Source organism: Triticum aestivum, chromosome 3D, assembly GCF_018294505.1.
Source record: "Triticum aestivum cultivar Chinese Spring chromosome 3D, IWGSC CS RefSeq v2.1, whole genome shotgun sequence".
Classification (NCBI taxonomy): Eukaryota; Viridiplantae; Streptophyta; class Magnoliopsida; order Poales; family Poaceae; genus Triticum; species Triticum aestivum.
Window position 1 is genome coordinate 518,518,552 of NC_057802.1, and position 20,977 is coordinate 518,539,528.

Below are 20,977 nucleotides of genomic sequence, written 5' to 3' on the forward strand. Positions count from 1 at the left end.
GGTGATTATAAAGATACTCTACAGGTGTCTCCGAAGGTGTTTGTTGGGTTGGCATAGATCAAGATTAGGATTTGTCATGCAGTGTATCAGAGAGGTATCTCTGGGCCCTCTTGGTAATGCACATCACTATAAGCCGGGCAAGCAATGTGACTAATGAGTTAGTTATGGGATGATGCATTACGGAACAAGTAAAGAGACTTTTCGGTAACGAGATTGAACTAGGTATGATGATACCGACGATCGAATCTCGGGCAAGTAACATACCGATGACAAAGGGAATGACGTATGTTGTTATGCGGTTTGACCGATAAAGATCTTCGTAGAATATGTAGGAGCCAATATGAGCATCCAGATTCCGCTATTGATTATTGACCAGAGATGTGTCTCGGTCATGTCTACATAGTTCTCGAACCCGTAGGGTCCGCACGCTCAACGTTCGATGACGATTTGTATTATGAGTTATGTGTTTTGGTGACCGAAGTTTGTTAGAAGCCCCGGATGAGATCTCGGACATGACGAGGAGTCTCGAAATGGTTGAGAGGTAAAGATTCATATATTGGAAGGTTATATTCGGACATTGGAATGGTTTCGAGTGATTCGGGTATTTTTTCGGAGTACCGAGGGGTTACCGGAACCCCCTGGGGAAGTGTTGAGCCAACATGGGCCTAAGGGAGAGAGAGGGAAGCCCGCGGGGGGTGGCCGCGCCCCCCTCCTCCTAGGGAGTCCGAATAGGACAAGGAGGAGGGGCGGCGCCCCCCTTCCCTTTCCCTCTCCCTCTCCTTCCTATTCCCTCCGGTGGAGAAAGGAAAAGGGGGGGCCGAATCCTACTTGGACTAGGAGTCGAAGTAGGACTCCCCCCTTGGCGCGCCCCTTCTAGGCCGTCGGCCTCCTCCTCCCCTCTTTATATATGGGGGCGGGGGCACCCCAAAGGCACACTAACATTTGTCTTAGTCGTGTGTGGTGCCCCCTCCACAGTTTACTCCTCCGGTCATAGCGTCGTAGTACTTAGGCGAAGCCCTGCACGGATCACATCACCAACACCGTCGCCACGCCGTCATGCTGACGGAACTCTCCCTCGACCCTCTACTAGATCAAGAGCTCGAGGAACGTCATCGAGCTGAACGTGTGCTGAACACAGAGGTGCCGTACGTTCGGTACTTGGATCGGTTGGATCGTGAAGACGTTCGACTACATCAACCGCGTTGACATAACGCTTCCGCTTTTGGTCTACAAGGGTACGTGGACACACTCTCCCGTCTCGTTGCTATGCATCTGCTAGATAGATCTTGCGTGACCGTAGGATTTTTTTTAATTACCACGTTACCCAACAAAACAGAGGGAGCCAGAGATAGGATATGGGCTCACTCACCAGAGAGGGAAGTCGTGGTCGACGCTGATGCACAAACAGAACCACCATCGCCGGGGTCGGGCGTGGGCTCCTTCCTTCCTGGTCGTTGTCATCTTGGTCATTGTGGATGTCGTCCATGGATTGTAAGTGTGGAGACATGAGAATGCCCTCCCTTGAGATGGCTTACTATTGCCTGTTAAGGTTCGTCCATGGAGAAGAGAAGACTCCTGAGCACACGCACAAAAAAGATACGAGAAGGAGGCTGTAATCATACCGCATCCTATCTATTTAGCAAACAGAGGTTGTACGAAACAAAACCTACATGAGTAAAAAGGAGGTACCTGATTAGCATGGCTTGTGAAGAATCTTGGGTCTCTATGATGGAGTGGATGTGTCATAAATCCAACAAAATGTACTGGACGACACCTCCTTAACGTTACCAAGAATACCTGCAAAGGGTGGATTTGGTGAGCATAGAACATTGCCATGATTTAAACTTGCAGATCGGTAAATGCTGACTTGCGCATGGCAGCAACCAAATTAAATCTAGCAATAATTATTTCTTGCATAGGCAAGTCACATGACCAGGTAATATATTGTACACCTACAACATGAAACATGTGGTAGTGCCGGCCTTGAAGATTATCGATATACTTCTCTCTAGATAGAATCAGTGAGAGAAAGAGAGAGCACATTGCACAGTGGCAAAACATAGTTTCTTTCTTTCAGTAATGCTAAGATTGACATGAATGCAGATGAACATTTTTAGTTATAACACATTCGTTTATTCATACGCATCACATGACAATAACATGTCAAAGGAAGCATTCACCCTGAATAAATCAATCAAGCAACATTCATTCGTGTAATACTGCAGTAAGCACTTAAGAATGAAACTGAATACTTCATCCAATGATCAATCCAGCTACCATGCCTTGCTATGCTGATGGTGATCAAGTTCAGAACCCTCATCATCTCCTAGAAGCAGAAAAAAATTCAAAGAGACGCTATATGCACAAAAGTTTTGGAAAGATAAAAGTTTCAGGCCTAATATGCTTCTCTCAATTTAACTAGGCTGGGTCATGTTTTGAATCTATCAAACTGTGGCTCTTTTGGTCTATTCTTTTTTGCCAAATTTGATGCGTCGAGCTTTGAGCTACTATACTATTTTGGATCTTGCGTTTGGGCCGGGCAAGGCTCGCGAAGGCGTGCTTCCTATCACAGTCTCATGCCGATATTGAGCACCATTACGAATGTACTGAAATTGATTATGCCTTATAGTCTCATGTCGATATCGAGCATCATTATGTCTCGCTCCTATCACAATTGAATGTTTTTTCTTCACTCTATTGTTATCATGTATTGTTATCCTGTATGAATGAATATGCTAAACTTGGATTACTACTGACTTAGTGTTACCTTCTTGACCAAAACGTTGAGACCGGCACCCTCGCGCCAAGGCGCGGTCCCGATCTTTGCAGACCAAGATACAAAACATGACTCAATTTAACCAGCATCTTTTTGAGCAATGCAACATTGAACTACAAGGAAGAGCAAGTTAGGGGCGGAAATCTAAACCAAATTGAAGCGCAAACTCAATAAATAAGGCACCCAACACAGGGAACTGCAACTACTCTAACACTAACATGAGAACAAAAAGAAGCGTTCGTACATAGCTGTAAATACTAATGAACTTGCTTGGTAAGGTATGGCAAAAAGCACTAGACAAATTATCTTTCCTAAAGATCCAGAACTGCAACTCAAGATAAAATTAGCAACGGAACCTGCAAACAAACCACAATCAACATGCCAGTTTTATATCCTCTCATATTTTTCATCTTTGTCCTCTCAAGCTTTGATTTACCTTAAGCAACATTTCCATGCTATAGTTGTTCGAGATTAATCATCCAAACTGCACCCTGTGGAATGGGCCATATGAAATTTGGATCATATGACAACACCTGGATCAGTTAACACCTAGATCAGTTAAGAAAAATATGCCTTCATGGGCCACCACAGAGAGAAATGGGCGAACCTGGGAACCCGTAGATACAGCAGACTCTGTACAAAACTAAGAGCATATGCTTGAGATAACTTGGAAGAGTATAAAGAGGGAAGAACTGAAATGTACAACATAGGTGTCTCTCATGAAAGATGGGTGCTTGCATCCAAATGTTCCTGACGACTTATTAACTCTTTGGCGAAAACATGACTATTTTGATTTAACCATTCATTAAAAAAGGCTATTGCTCCTCACAGCAAACAAACATAGAAAGCTTACTGGCATGACCCGTTAACAATAAAATAATATCAGAAATCCTCCTCTGAACTCCTCATGAAGAACCAATAGCATTGCCGAACCATCGCTTATCCCAGAATAACAAAGTGCAACTTACTCTTAACCAGATTAAATCAAGGACCAACAACAAACAATAAAAGATCAAGAACAACTTATATGCAATAAAGGTATGAGAGAGAAGATATCTTTACATAAGACGGCTCTAAACACTGGAGCATAAATAAGCAACACCTTTAAATACAAATAAGAAGGGTTCAGGGTTCAATGCATAGTGGGCTCAAATTCGCCTTTCCTCGATCATATAACCTACCCCCATCATCTCTTATCACCAGATCAATCTGTTTATACAGTGGAGCTGCCCTGGTTATCACTCAACAAGAATGACCATCCAAGGACAGAACAATAAGTATCACAGGATCAAAAAGGATTCTAGAGACAAGAGGGAGTATCCAACTTGACACCCACAAGTGCCTCAATTGCTCAAAGGCACACTTATTTCAGCGACGGTTAATCATCATCGCCCTAGCAAGAATGGCTTCCGACCTATGGGGCATGCGATTCACACGCGGTGGCATGAGATATCTCACCGCGGGAGTAACTTTTCATTGCTTCAGGAGCTCGGGCTTGATCCAACGGTCGAGATCAATCCGGAGCGACATCCGACGGCCAGAATCGCATCAGCAAATCGATCCGACGGCCGAAAGTGCCTGAGCTCTGAGGATCCAGGGAACTTGCTGCGGGTCTTATTTCTAGATGGATCACCGGATCAATATGTTCTTACGAGGGTGAAACTACCATGGTTATCACTCATCATAAATGACCATCCAAGGACAGAGCCACTAAAATAAGAACATGATCAAAACGGCTGAAAGAAACGAGGGAGGATCCAAATTAATACCCACAAATGCCTCGATTGCTCGAGAGCATGCCTATATCAGCCATAACTAATCATCATGGCCCTAGCCATGTCCCATACAGTAGCCGAAGCAGAGCAGGGGAAGATGGAGCTCACCAAGGGAGGTTGTAGCCGAGGCAGTACTCAGTGGGCGCCGGCGTTGCGCCTGAACGCCGTCCAACCAGCGAGGAACCACGTCGGAGTTGCGCCTTGCACCGTCCCGCTGACGAGCAAGAACGCCACTGGCACCGAAGCGGCCAAGGAGACGAGGAGGCGATGTGTAGCACATCTAGGAGCACCATCAGAGGCGGAGATGACCGGGGCCTAGTCAGTTCTCTTTTATCTGCAATCAAGGATAAGATTTGTTAGAACATTCTTGTGGTCAAAACTTAACATCATGCAAGCAATGGGCCTATCTATTAGCTGCTTGTAGTGCCGAAGGTAAAATCAAAAGGCCTTTTACTGCCACCTTACATCGAGGCAGTACAACTACAGTGGTTATAGTCTCAGGTCAAAGCATTAGTAAGTACATGACCATAAGCATGTGACAGCTAACACAATTTTAAATGTAAGGGAAAAATAGAGATTATGTCAGTTGTGCCATTGTACGTCATTGGCCGCTGGATGGCAAGTGATACTACCGCCAGAGAGACGAAGAGGACCAGCAGGGCATCGATTAGTTGGAACACGCCAAACTGTTATAGAAAGTTAAACTTTGCAAATCAGGTTCCTACAAAAGTTAACTTTACAAAGCAACGAACAATATGTGCTAGTATATTCAAAGTATTAAAAGGTGAAAGAAATAGATAACAGATAAATCACAAAATTGGCATAACCATTTGCCAACTAAAATATAAATATCCTAGCTATGCTTAAATATCCTGCTGCCACAATCAGTTTCTGATCAATGGTGTTTTTCAAAGCAAAAAAAGGTAGGGAAATGCTATACAGAATTACGGCTCCAGAAAAAATACTGGCCAACTAATAAGAATCAAAGGATAACTGGAAGTGATGCATCTAAAGAAAATATGACATCAAATATTGGCCAATTAATAGATCAAAGCATGCCTCAACACAATAACAAAAATCCACTCATAGACTTCCATGCCAACCTAAAAGGATTAAGATGTCAAACGGTCGAAAGAAAAGCGTACAGTTTTGCAATGCAATTTTTTTGCTGACTCACGATATAATGATATGTAAAGCTCTAATGTAAGTTCAGAACATACACAATTTAGTGCCTCAAAGCTAGAGTATATATGTGCTTGTCGCTGCCTCCATTGTCATAGAAGCCTCTCGTTATCGGCACCACTCTTGAGAGACGCAGCCAGACCCCCATTGCACTACTGCCAAAGTGTCTCTGTATGTTATGCTAACCACACTTGAAGCCTTGAAGACAAAATACATATATCTCAGGCAATGTAACAATCTGTCTCAAGAGATTGTGGTTAGCCAAGATCAATTCAAGGCACATATCATCTAAAAAATAATCCTACAGTACTTCATCATCTCTTAGGCCATTTCCATATTATTTAAAATCAACAAATGATATAGGATTGTGACCTTAGGTAGTTCCACATATATATACCATCGACACGCAATGCTCCGACTAAAGCTCATACAGGCTAATAGAGGAAGCGGGACGAGCAAACCTTCAACATGTACTCATTATGTTCAAAAGTAAACAAAACTGATGTCTCATTGTGGTCATGAATAACCTTCACATTTTCTATCAGAGCACCAACAAAGATACAAATCATCGGAACCGGTCTTTAGAACCTAGTCGCCGTCAACCACTACAACCATAAACATCACAAATAAATGATGTAACCAGCTCCTACAAATTCGTGGTTTTTCTTCTCTGCGGAGCTTATACTAATATTTCTACATGCTAACAACACAACATAACATCATAATCAAATGTGCATTTGCTAATCTAGTGAATATCCCCATCTCAAACAGAAAACTGTAGCTATTTTCACAAAGTTGATGACCAAGTCGCCATACTGAATTTAATCTAGCACCAGAAAACATCACCTGGATTCAAACAACTGCAACCACGACGTATTTGTTCTATGATTATATGGCTAAGCAAGGACCAAACTTACTAATTACTTCAAGTATCTCTAGTTACTTACCGGAGAAGTGGTTCCGATGGCCGAAAGTACCTGAGCTCTGAGGAGCTAGGTGAGGTGCTTCGTTTCTTCTTTGGCTCGCATGGGGGCGAGGGAGGAGACGAAGAGGAGCCGCCGGAGTCCACCAGAGCCGCGTCGGCGACGAAGGCAATGCCCAGCCAGAAACCCTAGCCACGGCTGAGGGTCACAAGCGAGCGCGAGAGGCCCTCATCCTTTCTCTCTCCCCCTGTAGGAGATATGCCCTAGAGGCAATAATAAATGCTATTACTTATCTCCATGTTCATAATTATGTTTATGTTCCATGCTATAACTGCTATGGTTCTCGAGTCTGCAATAACACGAGGCTCGGAGGAAGACTCATATGCACGTGTGGAATAATAAACGGTAAGAAGTATTCCTAGTCTGGCCTCTAAAACTAGCTCAAGTGTTGCATGATGATTCTGTTTTCCTGGTCATGGGCATGTCTATGCCAGCAACTTTGAGGGCACAATGTTAAGAGAACATTTGTGTTGAATCGACCCGGATTGATGTTATGCTATGAGATTCGTTCGTCACAAGTTAATGGTACATAACACAGAGATGGTTAACGTTTGCATAATTCCTTAGACCATGAGAGTATCGAGTTTCTTCATACTTGCTTCATGAACTTTGGGGTTTGTTAAACGTCATCCATAAATGGGTGGCTATTACGGCGGCTTACGGGTTCATGGAAAAGTGTGTCAAGTAACTTGATAGCTCAAGATTGGGATTTGCTCCTCCGACGATGGAGAGATATTCTCGGTCCCTCTCGGTGTTACGGTATCCATCATCGTCTGGCCAGACACAGTGTGATTTGATCACAGGGATGCCGCAACACGAAAACGAGAAAAGAGAACAAAACCGGTAACGAGGTAACTAGCATAGTGGACAAGTCGTTGATCCACGGGGATGCAAGTAAATCTCACCTCGGGTATTTGTAACATATCACGAGGCAACAGGAATAGCGCACGGCAACTGGAGGTTCACTCGAATATTCATTCGTGTGGGTATAGGGGTCAATATGGGTGTCCACGGCTCCGATGTTGATCATTGATCGGAAGGGGTTCCGGGTCATGTCTATACTTCACCGAACCTATAGGGTCACACGCTTAAGGGTCATCTATCTGCTGAATACTAGACAGGGAGTCTGAGAGAAAATCATCGAAAAAGTTTCGGACACCGAAAAGTTTCGGACAGCGGAAAAGTTCTACAGAGAGAGGTCACCGGATGAGTTTCGGTGAAACCGAAATAGTTGTTTCGGGGTATGCCATTAAGTCAAAATGGTTTCGACACATGCCTGATAATTCTTGGAGGGTGCCAGAATCATTCTGGAAACTTTTTGGAATTTTCAGAAATAAAAACCGGAAATGTTCCGAAGCTGCAGGAGCCGGTTCAGATGCTTTTCGCAGATGAAAATCACTAAACTGGAATTGTTCCAGAACGCGTTAAAAATTATTATGGTGGGTACTGGAAATGTTCTAAGCCCACATAAATATTTTCAGTTCGAACGGACGCTGAAAAATGTCGTCGTGAATAGTAAAAGTGCTTTTTGGGATATTTTATGGAAAGCCACCTTTTGGGGCTTTGCCCAAAAGATCTAGGGATGACATGGATGGATTGGGAGGCCCTCATGGGGGCCCCCCAAGGGTTGTGGCCGGCCACACTTGGGGCTCCACCTTGGAGCCCCTCTTGTTCCTTGGTTTCACTCTTATGCCCTTGAGGAAGGACTTCATTCATGTGCATTTTGGGTTTTTGTGTTAAACTACCCTACCCCTTGGGATTTCCTATAAATAGAGGTGGAGGGGCAGCCCTCCACACTCACTCTTTCTCACATACAAGTGCCATGCATGATCTGGCTTCTCTCTCCCTCCCAGTGAAATAGTTTCGTAAAGCCGAAAGGCTGTCTGGGTTCCGGCAGGAACTAGTTCTGGACGGCGAAGCCCTGCCGGATAGATGACACCGTATGTGTGCAACTCTGTAGAGAGGTCGTAGTTTCGATCTTAGTGCCCGAGGGGCTGTTCGAGAATGCCTCCCGAAGGGCTGTCCAAGTGACGGTCCGAGTTCTGTGAGTCCTCCCGAAGGGCTGTCCGAGTGACCGTCCGAGTTTTGAAGGTCCTCCCGAAGGGCTGTCCGCAACACCGTCCGGGGGACTGTTCGACCGCCTCCCGGAGGGCTGTCTGAGGAGCAGATGAGGGTATACATCCTCGCGGTTGGGAGATTGTAAATCCTAGCTACGGGGATCTGCACCGCCGATCGTCATCGACTCTACTTCCCGCTGCGCTACGAGTCGGTAACGAAAAAGATCAAACCATGTATGCAGTCTCCATAGTGGTCCTGGGCTGGTGCGTAGGTCGGAAATTTTTGTTTTCTGCTACGTTACCCTACACCCCCCCCTACAGGGACTCGCCATTGCCTGCAAGTCGCCACTGCCGCTGGGACGGACGCGGGAGAGGAAGAGGAGCGGCGCGACTATGCATTGGGGGCGGAGGAGAGAGGCGTTGGGGAGGAGGAGGCCGACCCCCTGGGCCACGCCGCCCGCGCCGCGTCCCATACGCCGCCGCCTTTGCCTCGCCTCGCCATTCCTCCTTCCCTCTCGTGGGAGCCGGGGCCGGGGCGGGGCGTTAGGGTTTGGCAGCGCCAGATCAAATGGATGGAAGGAGGAGAGGGAGGCGCGGGTGGGGAGGAGGCCGGGCGGCGACGGGGAAGGAGGAGATGGAGGTGCGGGTGGGGAGGAGGCCGGGCGGCGGCGAGGAAGGAGGAGAGGGAGGCGCGTGTGGAGAGGAGGAGGCGGCGCGAGCGGGAGAGGAGCCGGCTAGGGTTGTCTCCACGGGAGCCGCCCTTTTTATACCACAGTGCGCGAAATGACGAAAATGCCCCCGGCGGGGCAGTCTATTTACACGCGGTGGCACGGCCGGGGCGCAAACTGTTCATTACGAGCGTCTCGATTTTTATCCGACGGCCGAGGGCGTTCCGGAGCGAGATTGGACGGTCTAAATCGCACCAAGTAAACGATCCGACGGCCCAGAAGCCCAAATCGCTGAGAGAGCTGGTAGCTCGACTCGTCTCATCTTTCTGGATGTGACCGACGTTGATGCAGATGGATGAATTCGCTTTGCTGCTCTCGCTCTCCGGCAACACAACATTTGGCCGTCTCTGCGCTTTCCGATGATAATCAAAACCCCATGCCGCCATACCGCCGGCGTGTCCTCCCCACTTCTCCCCGCGCAGCCCAATGCCAAGTCCGCGCAAAGGTGAAACCACGCGCGCGCACGCCAGGCAAGCCACGTCACGAGACATGCAGCAACTGCCTTGTGGGGCCGCCATTCCTGGAGCCAACGTGGCGGCATGTTAGGTCCTTAGTCAACATGACAGGGAACATCCATCCACCCACCCCCCACCCACCTTCCCTTGCCTTCTCAGTCGTCTCCTTCCTCGGTCCTTCCTGTTCGAACTTAGCTTCCTCCAGCGAGAGCTTACCCAGCCGCCGGTCGCGAGGGCAGGTCACTCACCACCAGCTAGTTTTCAGCGTGTCAGCTGCTCCGGCGATCGCCGGAGAGGGAGAGTCAGTCCCCGGAATCCGGTGAGTTCCCGATCCCGGCCCCTGGTGCGGGAAAGCTCTGAATCAAGCACCGGGAAACGTTGGATCTGGTGTGATTCCTCGGAGCTCCTGGACTGGGACAGGCACGCTGCGAGCTTGGCTTCGCGGTGAACTGGTTGGAACCGGCTCGCAGATCGCAGCCGGGTAGTTGCCGAATGGGAGATCGGGGGGCGGCCGCGGTGGCGAGATGGTGACCGCGAGCTTCAGCCGGAGCACGTCGGCGCGGCTCACAGCGAGGGGCGGCGTAGGGAGCCCCCGTGTCTCGTCCGCGGCGGCCGCGCACCGCAAGTGGTGGGGGACACCGTCTGGCCCGTCTTTCGAGAGCACCGTCGCCCTGGCCCTTTGCCTGGCCTCCGCCGCGCTCGTGCTCTCCTGCGGCCTGTACCTCTATGTTTCCCGGTACCTGGGCCAGGGCCAGGGCCGCGCGGTGGCCGAGTTCGCCGGCGACAGTCTGGACTCCTGCAACGTGTTCGACGGCAGCTGGGTGCGGGACGAGAGGTACCCCCTGTACAACAGCTCGGAGTGCCCGTTTGCGGAGAGGGGGTTCAACTGCCTCGCCAACGGGAGGAGGAACACCGAGTACCTCAAGTGGCGGTGGAAGCCGCGGCGGTGCGACATGCCGCGGTTCAGTGCCCGGAGCGTGCTGGAGTGGCTGAGGGGGAAGAGGGTCGTGTTTGTGGGGGATTCAATGAGCCGAACGCAGTGGGAGTCCTTCATCTGCATGCTCATGACAGGGGTGGACGATCCCAAGAAGGTTTATGAGGTGAATGGCAGCCAGATCTCGAAGACGATCCGATTTTTAGGAGTGAGATTTGAGTCATTCGACCTCAGTGTGGAGTTCTTTCGATCGGTGTTCCTTGTGCAGCAGACCCCTGCTCCTCCTCTACATGTCACAAAAAGGGTCCGCGCAATTCTCAAGCTCGATAAGATGGATGATCTTAGCAGGAAATGGGCGAATGCCGACATGCTTATTTTCAATTCAGGGCATTGGTGGACTCCCAGCAAATTATTTGACATGTGAGTGTTCTTGCTTTAATCCTGAGCATCTTTTGTTTGTGGGTAATTGTTTTGGGATTATAATCATGATCTTGCTGATTTGCAATTGTCTCATCTTATATATTGGTTTAGTATATCTGTTCTCGAAACAAAAACGGTAGACTTACAGACAAACCAACCTTTGCAATTAACTGTTTGTATATTTTGGTTAAGTATACCTGTTTTTTCAAAATAAATCCTTAATAATTGATAGTGTGTGTATATCAGTGTAAGCCAAGCAGGCACCAGAATGTTCCTTTGGAAGGAATCAATGACCAGGACGGATAGCAAAACTTCTGAGGGTCACAAATAGAGAAAAACAAACCACCGGATTGTATTATTGCAAAGTTAACTTCGTACCATGTCTAGTTACCGGATTGTACTGCAAAGTTAACTCCGTACCATCTCTAGTTATTTCTTGAGGTCAAAGCAACATTAAAGGGTGTTAGGTTCTTATGCCACAACTTAGTGAGGCTGATATTAATAAATTGTAGGCCTCACCTGAAGAAGGTTGCTGGTTAGGCACTACTCACTACGGGAGTATGTTTTGATGATGCTAGGTTTCATGCATCCATACCAGATTATTTCCTTTTTTGGTATAAAAATCGGGCCCTGTTTTTCATGTTTGTAAGATATCGCCACAATTGTAAAGGCTGTGGCAAAAAATGATAAGCCTGCTATGACTGGCAAAAAATGATGCCAAGTACGGGAGTATGTTTTGATGATGCTAAGTTTCATGCATTTACTATTTGTTGGAGTTAAAATCTTACAAACATGGCAAAAATAGGGAGTAAGTTTTAAATGCCAAAGAAATTTTATTGCCTGGTCTTAGTATGTGTTGGAATTTGTTGTTATGAACAAATTTGATTTTTTTTGGTGGAGGTTGTTAATTATCAAGTAGTAACCTTTGTTTCATAAATCTTAGAGATTCTAGCTTGGTCTTTACAACAGGGGTTGTTATTTTGAGGCTGGAGGCTTGCTTAAACTGGGAACATCAGTTAATTCTGCTTTCAAAATGGCACTGGAAACATGGGCTTCATGGGTCAAGGAAAAAGTGGATTTAAAACGAACACGTGTCTTCTTCCGGACATATGAGCCATCTCATTGGAGGTGAGTTTCTCACATGCACTGAATTCTTTCCCTGATATATTTTATTTTTCTTCATTAGTACTTCATTATAAGACTAGCCACAGTTTGAACAGAAGGTGTAATCCCACTATGATTGTGGAGCACAGACTTCATGCAAAATATCATTTGAAAAACATACAGTAAAGTAATTGTTTTCTCTTCTTATTTTCAGTGGCTTGAACCAAAAGGTATGCGAAGTAACAGAAAGACCTACAACCGAGGCCATAGGAGCTGATAGGAGTGAATTTAGGGATATACTTGCTGATGTTGTTGCGAACATGAGCGTTCCTGTCACTATACTGAATGTGACTTTGATGGGGGCCTTCAGGAGTGATGCGCATATTGGTATTTGGAGTCATCCTTCTACCATACTTGATTGCAGCCACTGGTGTCTTCCCGGAGTTCCAGATGCTTGGAATGAGCTAATATTTTCTCACCTTTTGACGGACGGTGAGTTCCTTATCCATGATAACATTCTTTCCTGATGTTATTTAGGATAACAAAGTACTACTCCCTCTGTCCCATAATATAAGATGTTTTTGCAAGCTAAACTAGCTTGCAAAAACGTCTTACATTGTGGGACGGAGGGAGTACCTTGTAGTGAAGAAATAAAATATTGTTTGTCCGATATCTTGTTTCTGCTTGCAAGGGAACCTGGAATTTCTTGAACCCTGTATACATACCATGCTAGATAGCTGTATATATTATTCGGTAGCTGTGCGTCAACCTGAGCTTTAAAATTGTGTAGGATCAAAATAGAATAGATTGCAATAGCCGAGACTCACCTGTATGGCATGGATGAATTCGGCATACATATGCTCAAGTACTGGACCAACTCGTTACGAAGTTATCCAGAATAAGCCTCGGATTTGGAACAAAAAATGTAGACCTAATGAATATGGTACAGAAAGCGGAAGCCGATTTTCAGCTGATTCTGGAAATTCTCATCTCATAAACTTAGTTTGCAGCGCTTCCTACTTAGTTGTGCAAGTATTTATGTCCTTTAACTTTATGGCTTGCTAATTCTGGAGTTGAATAATGGCTTCTCACGCTGGCTCATGACCAATTCTGCAGGTTGGCGAAAGCTGGCTGGCTGACTAGTCACATTGTACACCCAACCTTTTGTTTTTCTGGTCGAGTATCATGTTGCTCCCTTCCTCATCCTTTCTTCGGTTAGCTCGAGTAAGAATCGCATATCACCTGTCATATAGATACTAGGCTGTTTTGTTTTTGCGTTTTAGTCTTTTTGGACATAGAGAACATCGCAGTTTGTAACCTGCATGCACAAACCGATGGAATGCAATTTTGGAAATTCATCTCTCTCGCACGAAAACGGTCTGCCTATCATTTGTCTATGCATCACACATTGAACAAAGCCTGCTCTTCTGTGAGTGCTATACGCGCAAAAATCTGATATTTTGCAATCGTGGAGATTCATTTCTAATTGCATCGCTGTCTGGCCGGCTGGGCGCCGACCTCTCTCCACGTTTGTTGGTTTTCCATGATGAAAATGAGATGATGCAAGGGGTAGTAGTATGCATGCCTACCTGCCCCGCGTGCCGATCCATTCGTGTTTTACCGGCTGCTATGATGCCAGTTGCCATCAACGAGAGGCAAAGGCAACCCAAAGAGGAAATCGTGCTGCCGTGCGGTTCTGCGATTTCAAGTGCCCCTGGACCTAAACCCTAGTGGCTGCCTCCGACGGAAAAAGTGTCCCTGGTGCTGGTGCTGGTGGCCTGGGAGATTTAATCCAGCGGCGACGCCCATCGGACCAGACGAGTTTAGAGGTGGCGGCACTAACGGGGGCGAGGTTGGTTGGGGGAGATTGCACGGATGGAAAAAAGCAAACTTTGCTCAAAGCGCACTCTGTCGTTGGATGCACAGGGAAGGTCTTCGGCGCCACCAAGAATTAAATGTGTTTTTGAATTTCTGTAAGGGTGCTTTTGTAAGTATTTATGCTACTTAATATAAGGTCTTTAGCGAGTAGGGCATTTTGGTGGACGAGCTCCATGGAGCTTGTTTTTTTGAAAAATTCAAAAATCATATTTTGAAATTTCAAAAAAAAATCTTGAAAAAAATCATACATGTTTATATGGATGTGTTTTACATGCGTATAAAGTTTGACGGTGAAATATATTATGATCAGAGTTACACAAAAAAGATAAATTCATCCATTTTAACCGTGGAGAGTGAACAGTGCAGGTACCGTTCATCATTTTCAATATCACATTTTGTCTTTTTTCTGTAGCTCTCACCGTAATGTATACCATCCTCAAATTTACACATATGTAGTCTACATCCGTATGAATGTGTGTGATCTTTTTAAGAAAAATTGAAACTTCAAAAATATGACTTTCAAAAATGTTAAAATAAAGAGCTTCATGGAGCTCGTCCTCCATTTATCATTTTCGGTCTTTAGCCCTTTCCGCAAAAAGAAGAAGATAGTAGCTGGATTTGATTTGACATTCGGAGAAAAGATTGTATTTAGTTTGCCGCTTGAGATTTTCTTATGTCTAAATTGAAGCAGGAGCCGTGCATCGTCCCAACATCGTGGTTTGTAAATTTGACATCATCCATTTTTTCGACAGGTATTTTCGGATGGGGAGAGTATGTGCATGCATTAATACTAGGTAGGATATTAACTATATGCTCATATTGGATACATTGATATTAGGTAGAATATGAACTACAAGCTCGTATTTGATACTGATATTAGGTTGGATATTAACTACACACCCATATTAGATACGTTAGTGATCACATGATTGTTTTGCGGGGTGATGGTAATTACTACTCCCTTCGTTTCTTTATACAAGGTGTATGTATTTGTTTTTTGATAAAATTTCATATATAAGGTACATTTATTTAATTCCTTCAAATTCGTTTTTTAGCCCTACAGAAAAACGGGAAGTATATCTTTTTGTGTCTCTCCTTCTAGAAAAGAAAAGTATTTCTCTACCAATTGCATGTATCTCTTTATTGCTGGCCTAATTGATTTACCTGCCGCTAACAAACGAATTATCCAAAGGTAATTTGCTATAAATTATCTATAATTTCGTGCCTTGATCACCGTGACAAGTAAAATACAACTTACATAAAGGAATGGATGAAGTACATGGTTAGTGCCAACATTGTAATTTGGTATTTATATCAATTGCACGCTAAATATGTTGAGCACTCACCATTGAAGCAATCTAGATCATTGGGTTGATATAGTTCGATGACCGGGTTTAATTGGATCCCCGTTATGTATTTTTATATTGGTATATACATTCATTAGATAATCATTTCATTTTTTGAATAGGGGAAAGGTCTAGAAGGACCAAAGCGGTGGAGCAATACATCTTACAATCAGGACCCGTAAGAAAACAAAAAATATATACACATAAGTCACTAACTTTTACAAGGAGAAATCCCCCAAGCAACTTAGAAATTGCAGTTTGGGTTCAAATCCACCTCCACTCAGAACCAACCGCAACGTCACTGAAGATGAAACCGCTTGGTACGCCACGACCTCCATAGCAGCACCAGCAACAGGTCATGGACTTTGAGTAGAAGCTTTGTTGCCTCCCTGTTGGCTCCTAGGCCGGGAGGAAGAAATGCGACCACCTTTCAGCCAGAAAGACTGATAACATCATGACGAAGACCGTCAAACAACCGTACTAGCAAGTGTCGTGGATTCTCCATGGCCGGCATCGATGATGAGCTCCAACACAACCCTTAAAAACTAGCTCTCCACAACTCCTAAGCTCTTTACCCACCTCCATGGTGGCTCCAAGATTCGAGGACAAGCGAAGGGGCATCCTTTCGTGAAGAAGATCATGGACGTCGTGCTTATTGTGCGAGTAACTTCCAAATGACTTCCATTCACCCCTCTCCACCGAGTCGGAGAGTCGCTAGAGAGCGAATCGAAGTGCCGCCAGAGCAGCCGGCGGACACCAAGAAAAAACTCTCAAAGAAAGAAAAAAAGGTGCGGGGTTGTGAGGACTATGGCGACAGAAGCAAACACGTCGCCATGCTTCTGACCAAAAGGTGCCAACATAAGAGTCACCTATTGGGCTTCTTCAAACTTTCGCCTCACGTTAATCACCATGGGTGAGAGGAAGAGGAGGTGAGGAAGAACCACGGGAGATCTGGATTTGACCGCCTCATAAAGAGAAGTATGAAAATAAGGATCCTAACACTATGCACGGACACACCCTCCTTTTATCCTTCTCCGGTGGACAGCATCGGTGAAGGAGGAAGGAAGAAGGGTGGTCATAATCAAGCACACGGCTGACCTCACTCACAACTTACATGAACTGAGTCCCCGCAAAAAAAAATCACGTGGACGAGAGGGCGATGGAGAGAGGGGGAGGATGATAAATCATCTACTCCTGCATTGCGTCTTCGCACGACAAGTGTGGGCTCGAGTCTTGCCCGCGCTAGACATGGGACATGCGGAGCCACGCCAAGAGGAGTCACTAACGGAATAGTGCACGCGCAGTGGGATGGACAGGCTGCCAAAGCAGAGCAAGGATGATACGCGCTACCTGCTTACTGGTCATTTGGGAGTTGTGGAAGCACCAAAACGGTGTTGTGTTTGATGGCAAGGCCCCTTGTCTAAGGGACCTGCTACGAAAGATTGCTAGCGAATATGTACTATGGAGGGATGCGGGACTATTGCGAGGTGACGATGACACGCATCGGGGCATAGAGGTAGCACTAGGGTGGGCGCAGGGCGAGTAGTCGCATAGCATAGTGGGTGGAGATAGGTGTGAGTCTCATGTAGCCATACCTTGTAAAACTGCAGCGGGGTTCTTTCCCCCTTCCTTCTTTAATAGATGATACGCACACTCGTGCGTATTCGAGAAAAAAAGAGAGGGGGAGAATGATGGATGAACTCAATATAATTAGATAAGGACCCTGATAAGTGACACACGTGTAGCACGGACACATGGCAACTCTAAGCGTTTTTTATGGCAAGTTTAGTGACGCGAGGATGGCAAATTTAGTTATGAAGTATGACTACTTTTTTTTGGATGACAAGTTTCAGTTTTTTTAGAGTTGTTTTTTCTTTTGGATGGCAACTTTAGTTGTAAAAAACGTCAAGCCAGAGTGTTTCGTGCCACACGTGTGACATTTATCATTCGGGTTAGATAAAGACTTCAAATATGAATAATTGCATACCTATTTGGATATCCATACAAAAAAGATTTTTTTGGGATCTTTCTTGATTTTTTTTGCAGTACATCAATTCTCTCTACGTCGCAGCTTTAATACGACTTTATAATTGGCCATAAAAATATGTTTCCCTATTAATTCGATCCTTCTTCCCCAACCCAGTCCAAGCCTTGACCAAGCGCGCTGCCCCTCACCCTCGCCGATATAACGAACCCCAAACCCCCACAACGCCGGCCATCCACACACACACTCCCACTGCGCACAATTCCAGCATCAGCAATGCCTCCTCCCCTTCGCCTCCTCGCCCTCCTCCTCCTCCTCCACCTCCCCTTCGCCCTCTCCTCCCGCCACCACCACAAAGCCCCGGCGCCGCCGCCCCGGAAGGCGCCTCCTCCGGCGGCCAACTACGCGGCGCCGCTCCCCGTCCTCCTCGCCTGCAACGCCACCCGCTTCCGGCCCGCCTGCGTCGCCACGCTCTCCGCCGCCAACGTCACCGCCGCGTCCTCCCCCTCCGACCTCCTCGCCGCCACGCTCTCCGCGCTCCGCGCCCGCCTCCCGCCGGCCGTCTCCACCGCGCGCTCCGTCCTCGCCTCCTCCAAGAACGTCAACCTCACCGCCGCCGCCACCAACTGCCTCACCGCCCTCTCCCTCTCCTCGAACCGCCTCGCGCCGCCGCCCTCGCCGTCGGCGCTCATGCCCGCCTCCGCCTCGCTCCTCCACCTCTACGACTGCTGGTCCGCCTACAAGTACGTCAACTTCTCCCGGACCATCTACGACGCCATGGCCTACCTCAACGACACCATCACCGTCAACAGCAACTACATCTCCATGCTCGCCGCGCTGAAGCGGTACGGCGACGACACGTCCCACTGGGCGCCGCCGCAGACGGAGCGCGACGGGTACTGGCCTTCGCCCGCGGCGTCGGGCGGCGACGTGGACGCGCTCGGCGTGCCCAAGGGGCTCCCCGCGGACGCGACGGTGTGCGGCGCCGGGTGCGACTACAAGACGGTGCGGGAGGCGGTGGCGGCCGCGCCGGACAACGGGGGCAAGAGGTTCGTGGTGTACGTGAAGCAGGGCGTGTACAAGGAGACGGTGAGCGTGCCGTGGGAGAAGACCAACCTGGTGCTGGTCGGCGACGGCATGGGGAAGACGGTCATCACCGGCGACCTCAACGCCGACACGCCCGGCGTGTCCACGTTCAACACGGCCACCGTAGGTGCGTACACGCGTCACACGCACTTACTCTTTCTTATTTGTACGTATTTATGTGGGGGTATACCGTATACGTATGTACACCGATGGATTTGCCAGCATAGTTTGTACTACTGCGATCGTACACGTACTACGTTCACGAAATCAATGCGGTGGCGTTAAAGACGCCGCTCGTGATCGACCGGCCGGCCCATCGCTCTTTGTCTGCACCTAAAACGCTTTCCGTCAAGTATGTTGTGATCTGGACAATCAATTCCTACCTTTTTTGCGTTACGTCCGGCATGCCACCAGTATGTACAATTACGCTAGTACTATTAGGAAGTATTTTTGGATCAACTGCTGTAGTATTATGAGGAATATTTGGCCAAATGGCAACAATAATCTCCGGAAACAAATTCCATATGCGGTGATCTAGGTAACTAAATGAAAATTCAACAATGCCAAACTATGGATGGTTTCAGCGGCCCGAAACAAAACCACAACCAGACATTTTTAACTTGACCGGCGCCCGGCAATCTTCCACGGCGGAAGCGACAATGCGGCGTGCCGACGCGGACCACGGGTCCTAGGTGAGCCAAACACTGAACTTTCCCGTGCTCTATGCAACCCTATCAAGCAAGAAAAAAAAAACACGCTTCGACAACACTCCAGTCCGGACGACGAGTGATTTTCATCACAAAGAAAAAGTCGCATCGCGGTCCACAATTTTAACTTTGTCAGGCGAATCTGCGACCCACATGTCACGGGCCGCGAGTTTTCTCGACCAGCACAGTGATCGACCACGTCGTAACTTTGTGCTTTTTCATTCATTTCCAGGCGTGCTCGCGGACGGCTTCATGGCGCGGGACCTGACGATCGCGAACACGGCGGGGCCGGACGCGCACCAGGCGGTGGCGTTCCGCTCGACGGGCGACCGCACGGTGCTGGACACGGTGGAGCTGCTGGGGCACCAGGACACGCTGTACGTGCACGCCATGCGCCAGTTCTACACCCGCTGCCGCGTGGCCGGCACGGTGGACTTCGTCTTCGGCAACTCGGCGGCCGTGCTCCACGACAGCGACCTCGTCGTGCTGCCCCGGCAGCTGCGGCCGGAGAAGGGCGAGACGGACGCGCTGACGGCGCAGGGCCGCACCGACCCGGCGCAGCCCACGGGGATCGTGCTCCGGGGCTGCCGCGTCAACGGCAGCGACGAGTACATGGGGTTCTACCGGCAGAAGCCCGGCGTCCACCACGTGTTCCTGGGCCGGCCCTGGAAGGAGTACTCCCGCACGGTGTTCGTCGGGTGCACGATGGCCGAGATCGTGCGGCCCGAGGGGTGGATGCCCTGGAGCGGCGACTTCGCGCTCAAGACGCTCTACTACGGGGAGTATGATAGCGCTGGCCCTGGCGCCGGCGGGCGGAGCGGCGGCGGCAGGGTGGCGTGGAGCAGCCAGGTGCCCAAGGAGCGCGTCGACGTGTACAGCGTCGCCAGCTTCATACAGGGGGACGAGTGGATACCCAAAGTGAAGTAGTAGGCTTTTTTGTCAGTCCTGGTAGCATACATAATCGAGCTCGCGTGAGCTAGTGGGCCGGTCGGCGATGATCGTGCCACTCGGTCACGGATGTACTGCAGACGTTGCAGTTATGCGAATGCAGTGGTGCCTAACGCAAATGGGAGTGGGCGCCGATCTTGATCGGCGTTGAGTGGTGAACACTCCACTAAGCACGATCAATAATGGCCGCCAAATCTAGCAGGCAGTTTCCACCTAGGGCAAGATGGATGTGGCCGGAACACGGAGAGGAAGGGCAGATAGATAGGATCGGCGTGCTGTTTCCCCAATTAGCATGCGTGACGCAACGTGGATGTAGTACTCGAATTATCACATCTGAGCCGTGGTTGTGGTGGTCCACGTCCACCACGAGCTGCATCCTTCCAGTGCGCTATCCGATCCGTCGCTGCACCACTGTGGTCTGCATTGCAGCGCCGCCCTACGGACCCAACCAGCTTTGGACTTTTGGAGTTTGGTTCACGGCCGGTTGTGCGGCAGTAGGGACTCCTCCGTCCACGGGCCACGCACAACGGCGTGACTCGTGCGCCGGTGCGCCGTGACTCGGTCCATCAGTTCAGATTTCAGACCAGGAGGGCAAAGAATTATCACCGGACTTC

General features: G+C 48.2%; 2 protein-coding genes across 2 annotated transcripts; both read left to right on the forward strand.

The window, feature by feature from the left end:
- Positions 1–10,090: 10,090 nt before the first annotated feature.
- Positions 10,091–13,772, forward strand: LOC123080156 (protein trichome berefringence-like 7). Its single transcript, XM_044503048.1, has 4 exons — positions 10,091–11,310; positions 12,280–12,438; positions 12,629–12,906; positions 13,531–13,772. Exons 1-4 carry the CDS (start codon positions 10,481–10,483, stop codon positions 13,551–13,553), a joined length of 1,290 nt encoding a protein of 429 aa, XP_044358983.1. The 5' UTR covers positions 10,091–10,480; the 3' UTR covers positions 13,554–13,772.
- A 3,174-nt stretch (positions 13,773–16,946) lies between these two features.
- On the forward strand, positions 16,947–20,579 carry LOC123076431 (probable pectinesterase/pectinesterase inhibitor 51). Its single transcript, XM_044498688.1, has 3 exons — positions 16,947–17,029; positions 17,799–18,835; positions 19,648–20,579. Exons 1-3 carry the CDS (start codon positions 16,947–16,949, stop codon positions 20,340–20,342), a joined length of 1,815 nt encoding a protein of 604 aa, XP_044354623.1. The 3' UTR covers positions 20,343–20,579.
- Positions 20,580–20,977: the final 398 nt, after the last annotated feature.